At 44.0% G+C, this 9,808-nt stretch overlaps 1 protein-coding gene across 1 annotated transcript in view; it reads right to left on the bottom strand.

Annotated features, from left to right (window-relative positions):
- Positions 1–340: 340 nt before the first annotated feature.
- The window catches only part of LOC106817598 (unconventional myosin-Ie-like), a gene marked incomplete at its 5' end in the record, with an annotated part of 36,787 nt that continues 27,319 nt past the window's right edge, over positions 341–9,808 (bottom strand). Inside the window, 5 exon segments of the mRNA XM_014822278.1 lie at positions 341–2,641; positions 2,809–2,981; positions 6,899–7,034; positions 8,340–8,510; positions 9,271–9,419. Coding sequence (XP_014677764.1) covers positions 2,565–2,641; positions 2,809–2,981; positions 6,899–7,034; positions 8,340–8,510; positions 9,271–9,419 — 706 coding nt within the window.

Genomic DNA, 9,808 nt, shown 5'->3' with positions numbered 1-9,808 from the left:
GTCTAGGCGTAACCTATCTGCCAGTCAGAATGCATTGTCACACCACGATGCAATCAGCAAGTGAATGCTTTTTGCCTCCGGTCATGTGGCTTCACACCGAGTACGTGCAAGCCGAGGACAATGTTGCAGACGATATTAGGCAGACGAGGCGCGCAGATTCAAGGAAAAGGCCGCCGGCAAGTAAGCTAGCACTTGTTATTACTAGTGAGGGAGCACGCACGTGAGCCTTCTCTCGAGCGCCATTTTGTTATATGTATAGGTTCTCTACGCGGCGCCCACGCTTGATTGAAAACGAAAAGGAGCGGCTGTGACGTTAGCCAAATAGCACGAGAACTCAAAATTTCGTAATAATCTTTTTTTATTCACATCTTCGTTCAAATCGCCGAACAAAAGTTCAGAGGCGAAATGTGAAAGGGCACCACCGTTCGCACAATCTCCACATAACGAAAATATGTTCTTATATAACAGGTATAAATTAGATCGATAACAATTATATGGCAATGATATATTCAAGATGCCGCTTACTAGGCAAACTATTTCAAATTATTCAGCAGTATCGAAGGCCGCTGACCATATAGACAGCTTCTACTTCAACACAGTTGCATTCTTCACACGTGCGCGCTTCTGAGTGAAGTAGGACAGATGGCGGCGTTATAACAGATATCTGTAGAGGATATTATTTCGCTGGCAAACAGCTCAAGGTGAACATTATTGTGACGCACCGTCACTGCCGCAGGTAAAAAAAACTGATCAGACAGTAACTATAAACGATCTACGATAGCCCTCTAATCTGCACGTAGAGACCCAATTCCGAGAAGACAAATTAAGAGCGAGGGGATCAAAAGCAGGAAGTGCGTGCGTGCGAACAGAGGGCTACGGTGCGTGCGTGAGTGCGTGGGTGTAAAGTATGTAAAATAATATCGTGGAAGTCGGACCAATTATATGAGTACATGTAGTAGTAAATTAGTAGCAGAGTCGCCGCTACTAATCGCCTAATCACGAAAAACACCTAATAATAGCCCAGCGGTTAAGCAACTGATTGTTTAACCGTGTTTAATCTTCGCTGGGCGTCAGCGAAGGAAGTAGAAGTTCCCCAGTGCTGTTTACACCACTATAAGTTTAGCTTCGGCTCTCCCCATGTCATATATATCTCATGCGCTAGCTGACATATACGTTTACAATTCAGTTGCCGTATAAAAACGTTAGGCCTACTCCTTTCCTTTTTGTTCGTACAAAAATAATATTTTCATTTACAGACTATTGATCATCATATATGCGAGTCAACGGGATAGGACGCAGAAAATATCACCACACATGCCTGAATATAAGTAGCTCCCCCGAGAGAAAGGCATGATAGAGGTTCTACTATAACACCAGGAAAAACCATAGGGGTATACCTGTATTTACTCCTGCTAATACATATAGCTGCCACGGTCGGGCCCTTGTTTACGCATGCAATATCGTAGCAAACGATAATTATAAGTAATATAATATAAGCACCAAGTGTCGTCATCATTACGTGAGTGCTCAGTATATAGCACGAACATATCTATACTCAAATATTAACGCGTTCAGGAGTAAATAAAAAACAAACGTGTTTTCATTCACGCCTGATATGTTCGCATCTTCATGACTACACGTAAGTTCACGTGAACTGTAGTATACACGTATGTTCAGGTGAACTGTTATAGAGGTCCGAGTTGAATAAAAACCAGAGGCAATATAAGAATTTTCCACAAATTAATAGCATGATTTCGCTCTAGGTTTCCGGTAACCCACGCGCGTATTGACAATTTTTACCATGCTATGCAAAACATGATTAGTTATAGTGGCTATGCAGATGATGAGTTTGGTCCCCTTTAGGATATAACTTATGATGAAAACTAATAACGATAACATTTTTGAAAAAAATGCCGCAAGCTTATATGAATGTACATTTCCTGGATAGTTTTTGACAAGAATGCCTAAAAGCCAACAGCAAAAGCTTCTGGCATTGTGACACCAGGGTCACAGATGATTACCATCGTTCTAGTACTATATATCGATTATATACACCTATGTAATACTATAACTATATTTTATATTAAGCACTAAAATGATAACCGCTACATTTATGTATGAAAGTGTGTGCGTATTTGGTGACACAACGTTGAGCTACACATTAACAAGGCTGCAAAACAAATCAATAGCATGCTATGATTCAAATTAGACGTTACATATTGCACACAATATATGGAATATTGTATCATTATCAAGAGTACATAATAGAGACATACAATAATACAATAATACAATAATACAGATCTCTATTATCTACTCTTGAGTGTATATTACGCCTTGTCACGATCGCACACTTTGCTCTACACTGGCAAACCTATATTACCCTGCGCATCTGGACATGAGTCTAGCATGCACAAGTTCATGGTTAGCAGTTGACTTGTGACTGCTATGGTCATTATTACAGGTAGCATGCGACTCTATTGCCGCCTTCCGTGCATACTCCGTTCCGTGCTTCCGTTCATTCTGATGGTCATCACGTGATAGTGGCTGCTGGGAGTCGAAGGTCAGATTTTTTCCACATAGTTGCTGGGAATGAGGCCTTCTCTGCCTCTCAGCCGTGCCAGCCACCAGCCTGCTGGATCTGCAATAAATGAAGGACACGATCACTGCACAGTTACTGTCTCGACTCAAAGACACATGCCAATCCGTCACAATATAACCATCTGTCAGAAATGCCCACCTCTCCCTGAAGTCAACGTGAGTGCGTGTGCGTGCGTGCGTGCGTGCGTGCGTGCGTGCGTGCATCACCTTCTTTCATGATCTCGATGATATCGTTTGAATTGAAGCTCAGCTCATCCGTATCTTGTGCATCGTAGGCGTACAGAGCCTTGACTTGTGGCAGCGATGGCTTTGGCTTGGGGACGGGACGAGGCCGGCCAGGAGGGGGCGCAGGCTTCTTCCTCGAACACGCTCTCTGTATGCTGAAACAAGTGAACGGTAAAACAATTCATAAAACCAAGGGGTAACTGTCCTAAACTAGCAATGGCAACAGTAAACAAATATCTTCATTAGCGAGAGGGTACGGTAAATGCTAGCCTAAACTAAGCTAATATTTACACATAATAAAGGCTACTAACCTAAAAGAAATATTACATGTAATACGTTGAATTAGAAATCCACAATAAACACAAATGATTAGGTGTAACATAAACGTAGTACTAGTAGGTTTGTATATTATATCATAGCAAACTGCCCAATGGGCAGGTGTTGGGTTCATGTAATGGATTTAGGTGGTAGTCAATAAGGGCAAATTAGGAGGAAAGGAGAAATTTCCCCTGTCAGTGCATGTATGGTAGCGACGTAAATAAGTGAGATTCCCGGAAAGTCCCGGTGCCAATCAAGGTCAAAGGTCAAGTGGTATAACATTGCCTCGGCGCGCCATTGGCAAGTATGCAAAAAATGTGATCACTCGTGAGTTTTTAGTTTCTGCGCCAACACAAACAGTGCAAAATATCCCAAATTAGCCCAATCATATTTATAAATGTTTCTATGAACAGAAAGGCACATGTGAATTGAAGTACGATGTTATTGAAAAGAAATATAGATAACCTAGACAAAAACCTAGACATTCTCACGGATCCGTGTATCTTTGTATACATACGTATGACATTGACCCGAGCTGGCTCTAGTACTATATATAGCCCTTGTTGCCACATGCATGCTAATCACATGCCTTGGCACTACACATTATAAATAATATTAATAATAATAATAATATATAATTAAACATATCCTTCCCATGAAATAATATTTGTAATTTTCATATTAGCTGTTTCATTACGAAATGAATTCAAAACTCTGCCAAAGTTAAAATTATATTAAAAACTATAGACATGATACGTATTATTAAGTGCAAAAACATTTTTACATACCCAGCAAAACAACTGCAGCAAGCACTTGAAATAACTCCTGTCTGTTTATTCATGAGAACCCAAGTGTTGTGTGGATTGCTGGTAATTCTTTGATATGGGCGGACTTTCGCTCTAAGAAAGCAGTACTGTGACGTATCCGTTAAGGGATGATACAACAGTTCCATGATAAAATTACTGGCAAAATAGCTAAAGCCTTTTGCTCTTTGTAGTCTGACAGAAGTCTTTCTGTAAACCTGTGCTCTCTAGCAGGCGAGTAATTGACTATAAACACAGCAATGTCCTGAATCATGGTCGAAGGCCACAAACACACTCCCTCATTTTCGCCCAACCATTCACTTTTTAATGAGTCCGGGTGGGGCATATCACCATCAGTGGTCTTCAGAAGATTTAAATGTGTTAATTCGTCCTTCTGTTTAGAAACCTCTTCGGAGGTAGGTACAAGGGGTAGTTTCAAGTCATATGCTATGTACGCCCTTTCAGCAAGTTCTTTCTTTGCTCCTGTCACTGGCAGCCCTCGTTTCCTCACAACGTCTTTCAAAGCCGCCACAGTCCAAGTTTCTACGATCTCTAGTGTCAATACCTCGTCACTCATATTTATTTATGTTAATCTAACCCGAGACTATGACAAAAATACTAAATTTTGAGCAGAGGATATCACATTTTCCTTCCTCAATATGCCGCAGCCAGCGTTTGGTAATACCCCCGTCAGACCGGGGTGGCGTCCTTACTGCGCTGCTACGGCGACGGAAAATGGGCCCAGAGCGCGTCAAGGTTGCCAAAAGCGTGGTATAAGCGTGGTGGAAACGCCAGAGCCAGGTTGCCATAATCGTGCTGTGGTCGCCATGGTCGCCAATGATCGCCAAGTCACGGCGTTTATTTTGAGCATGTTCAAAACAAACGCCAAGGTTCGGCGATCTGACCTGGAACGCGGTGAGAACGCGGTGGGGTCGCGAAGGTTGTGAATCTCCATGAACGTAGTACACGCACAGTACACGCGTGGCAAAGACGCTGCGAAATGGTAACATTTCAGGTCCAATTCATGGATCTGTCTCATCCGATCTGCCGATCTGTTTCATGCCGATCTGTCTCGGCCACGGCCACGGCCTCGGCCTCTGGTAGCTTGTTTCTTCGGCATCGTGTTTCTACTCAGCAAACGCACAACTATGCAGTTAAAATTTCCGAAAATCTGACCAGCTTATATAGTCGCCGTGAGAACGTGGTAGAAACGCCGTGAGGTCGCCGTGCAGTCGCGATACACGTAGAAGCCACGTGGTAAGAACCCCATGAGCGTGGTGAGAGCGCCGCGGGAACGCCGGTGATCGCCGTTGCCAAGCCCATAGATCTCAATAGAAACGCCATAAGCAGAGAGGTCGTGACGGGCGAACGCGGTATGATCGCATAGGTCGCGGTAAGAGCGCGGTTTTTTTCAAGCTTGTAATTTGTTGGGACTTTTTCTCGCGTTGTGTTCAAGTTTGCCGGCGACCTTGTACATTTTCTGGTCGCCGTCCAGTCTGACGAGGGTATTACGGCCCCTTGTCCTTTGACTTGATGACGACGCTATATTATATAGTTACGATCATATGGTTACGATAGTAGTACTAGATGTATACAAAGCTACACACGCCGGATCCGTGAGACTAGCCTAGGTTTTTGATCTATAATTCTCTTCACTAACATCGTACTTCAATCCACGGTTACATTTCAGATTACAGAAAGATTTATAAATATGATTGTGCTAAGGCCAAACAAAAAAATAGGTTTGTTTCCGGTCGACCGACCGTCCCTAGATTATTAGAGCTAAACCTAAACTTTTTTTCAAAAAAAAAAGGAAAAAAAAGGTTTTTTTTAATTTGAAATCTGACAAACAAAACTTGAGATTTTTTACTACAAACACGTTCTGGACTTGCTTACTACCTTATCCCTACCTATACGCCACTTTATAGCATGCATCAGAGGGATATTATTCCCTACCTACCTACCCTACTTTTGTTTTCGATGCAATAGGAAACACACCTATTTTTTTGTTTGGCCTAATTTGGGATATTTTGCACTGTTTGTGTTGGTACAGAAACTAAAAACGCACGAGTGATCACATTTTTCGCGTACTTGCGATTGGCGCGTCGAGGCAATGTTATACCGCTTGACCTTTGACCTATTGGTCAAACTCCCGCTACCATTACAGAAAAATACTAAAACCAGAACAACATATCCATCTAACTGTCTGTGAGAGAAACGACCCGGTTTAAACCCCGTTCCCCATAACTGAGTTCATATGCATCACCAAAACGGCCCTACGATCTTATAATATAGACTTTTGATTAGATGAAAGTTACATGACTACACTTCACACTCAATGACTCAATAACATCTAACAATATATGCAGGAGAATGAATGCCTCGCAGACACTCCAGTGATGCATGAGTTTTTCAGTTGGTATATCTACATACAGAATGTCACCATGTGTCAACATGCCATGGTGTGAAGTGAATACTCACTGGTAGAGACCTAATACATACGTGTACCCTAATACGTGGTGTGGCACCCTTGTGATAATTCTTTATCAAATCCTTGAACACGCCGGTCTGCGGGAGCACACAGCACAGGAAAAAACAAAAACAGACAAGACAAGAAACAAGAAAGAAAAGAAGAAAGAAAGAAGAAGAGACATGAAACAGACATGACGGGATAAGGGAGACGTGTGCCTCCACAGGGGATGTGAAAGATTCTGCAACTGGTATGGTACCGGCAACTTTATCCAAGATAGAGGGTCGCCTTGCCATCCTGGAAGTTAGTCAGGTATCACACATTACACCACATCACAAGGACACGAACACGGACGGACACGGACACGGACAGTCGGACATTGGCGGACACGGACACGGACATGAACCACATGGATGTATGGACCTGGCAGCTGGGATGGATCCGGGCGGGGAGAATGCCTTCCCGCTGTGTCGTGACTCACCCGGCGATGCCTGCGTCGGGCGTGCGCATAAACTCTGCGTTGTTGTTGATCTTGTCCTCGTGCCGCCGTGCCAGCTTCTGCGCTCCCGCGCTCGGTAGCGTTGGTGTCTTCTCATAGCTAGAGCTGCGCCGGTAACCTGCAACGCAATAGTAGCACAGCTGTAACGACAGTGCGGCGTGGGCGGGGGAGGGGGAGTGTCGCCGTGCCAGCTTCTGCGCTCCCGCGCTCGGTAGCGTTGGTGTCTTCTCATAGCTAGAGCTGCGTCGGTAACCTGCAACGCGATAGTAGCGCTCAAGGGGTCGTTGTCGTAACAGGTACTACAGATATGTACCCGAGGTACATATATGTATACACAAAGTGTACCAGACTTGTACTACAGAAGTGTACCCTAACCCTAACTCTAACCCTAACCCTAACCCTAAACATACCTCATATAAAAATATAAACATAATACTAAACAACCTAAAACTACCTCGGGTACATATCTGTAGTACATGTTACGACAACGACCCTTCGTGCGATAGTAGCACAGCTGTAACCACAGTGCGGTGTGGGCGTGGGCGGGAGGCGGGGAGGGACAAGCGAGCTGCGCCAGTAACCTGCAAGGAGATGGTCCAGCACGTGTTACCAAAGTTACTGGATTTTACCAAGCACATGTGCTGTCGGCCCGCCCGCTTGCACATTGGTATAGCAAGGGATCTTCGGCAGAGCAGTGCCACCACATTGAAGTAGCGAGGGTGCGACTTGTGATGAGCACCTTCTGTAGGCATGCCACACTCCTGATAAAATGCTTAACGTCGGCCCTACGTCATTTTCTTTTGGCCGACAGGTCGCCGACGTATCCGCGTCCTATCCCTGTACATTGGTATAGCAAGGGATCTTCGGCAGAGCAGTGCCGCAACCTTGAAGTAGCGCGGGTGCGATTTGCGATATAATATAATTTGGAATTTGTGCGTAGAAATTGGTGTAACAAACGTGTTACGTAGAAGTACGCTGGCAAGTGTTCGCTATTCCCAGCTCTTATCGTCTGCATGAATGAACATCACATTGATACGTGCTACGCGGAGGATTCTCATGCGAGTGCACCAGACTGCGTTCGCAAGGCATATATAAGCTCCTATAGTAGCATAGGTATAGTTATACAGCACTGGACACGAACGGTTGTCCGATTGCCCGGGACAAGTGAAAGTCCATGTCGGACAAGTTATTCTATTGGCTAGTTGCCTGATCGGACAACTGACAAATTCCAGTTCCTAACATCCGTTGAGGCAGGGTGTGATCACACAACAATCTTACGTTTTATTTTTAAGATCGCCGAAAAAAGCAGCCCGCGACACCCGCGTCGTCAAGTGAAATCAAAATTCGGACAAGTAAAGCTTCTTGTTGCCCGACAAGACAACCAGATCTGAAAATAAGCGTCGAGGCCTGGCATAATACATACCTTTACTGAGCCGCTGTATGTCCGGTTGCATGGGCCGCGGAGGGGCCTGCCCTCTCGCACTGGGTGGGTTACTCGGTATGGGGGGCGCTCCCCGTGCCTGCGGCCTGCCGCGACCACCGCGCCCGCCGCCCCGGTGACCCTGCAGAGTGGCGGTGGTGTGCTGGCCGGGACCTGGAAGACACACGATCACTTATTACTAATTACCTAATTACTGGTAGCAAACACATCCGCTGCAGCCACAGATCGATGATCAGTGGTTTACATACATACATGCATTCGTCCAAGGCCATAATAAAAATATTGTTTGTTTGCCCTCACCCGACCGACCCGCCAAAAAGGGGCCGACTCAAAAAATTTTATTGGTCTTCTTTTTTTCCTTTTTTTTAAACATATTGTATCACTGTACATTAAATAAATCTGTAGGCAATGCATTATATGTACCAAGCAAAACAAACATTCAACATAAAAGGTATCTCCACACAAGCACACCCGAGCATGTAGACACCATGTTGAATTTGTAAAAACACCCGCCTCAAAAAACTCAAAAAAAGCCGACCTACCTAACCAAACTTTTCAGCCTGGGTCGGGTGAGGGCAAACAAAGATTTTTTTAATTGTGGCCCAACATGTTGCAATCACACACAGACGCATGCACGTGCATAGGCACACACACACACACGCACACACATGCATAATTAACATACAAGTATATAATAAAACGTATAAAAAATTATTATAATAATTCATGTAACATTTAATGTATGATGTGTAAGTATAACTCAACAATAATGATTAAATTTGGCAGAGAAATTAGTAAGAAAATTGTAAATACATGCAGCTAGCACAATTTCGCAAGTTCACATGACCAAGGAGCATTAGCGTAGTGTTGACTACAAATGCAATTTATATTGACAAGACCACTAGTGACATACGTGAATTCTTAGGTAAGCCGGCAGCTATCATGACTGTGAGCAGTTTACTGGATGGCTTCAACTCAGCCTTGTCACTGCCTCCTTGAATGAATCTGATCTGACGCACCCCTCCTCCACCGAAACCCTGCTTCTTTACTGCAAACTCCAGGCTGGAAGGAAATCCAATCACGTGCGATTACAACATCTTTCGAGACACATGTCGAAAGAACCTGGTGAGACTAACAGAAGCTGTTACTTGTCATTCACTGCTAACATGGTGTCGAGCATTTGTAAGTGCTAACTCTGTGAAATTACCCTGTAGTAAAAGCATAGGTCACTTGTTCCAATATGTAACGAAACCTGTTCGGTAACACACAAAACAATAACTAAATACAATGTAACTTGACATCGCATGCTATTTATCTAGACAAGCGATTCCTTATCAACCTGGAGAACTATATCATTCATCAGTTGCATAAGATATCCTAGTAAAGTGACATAATGCCTGTAACATAGCACGATAACAACTCATGGCTAATGTTGCTGCGCCTGGTTACTA

Source organism: Priapulus caudatus, unplaced genomic scaffold (assembly GCF_000485595.1).
Source record: "Priapulus caudatus unplaced genomic scaffold, Priapulus_caudatus-5.0.1 Scaffold1787, whole genome shotgun sequence".
In the NCBI taxonomy this organism is placed as follows: domain Eukaryota; kingdom Metazoa; phylum Priapulida; class Priapulimorpha; order Priapulimorphida; family Priapulidae; genus Priapulus; species Priapulus caudatus.
This window is presented reverse-complemented; position numbering and strand designations above follow the sequence as displayed.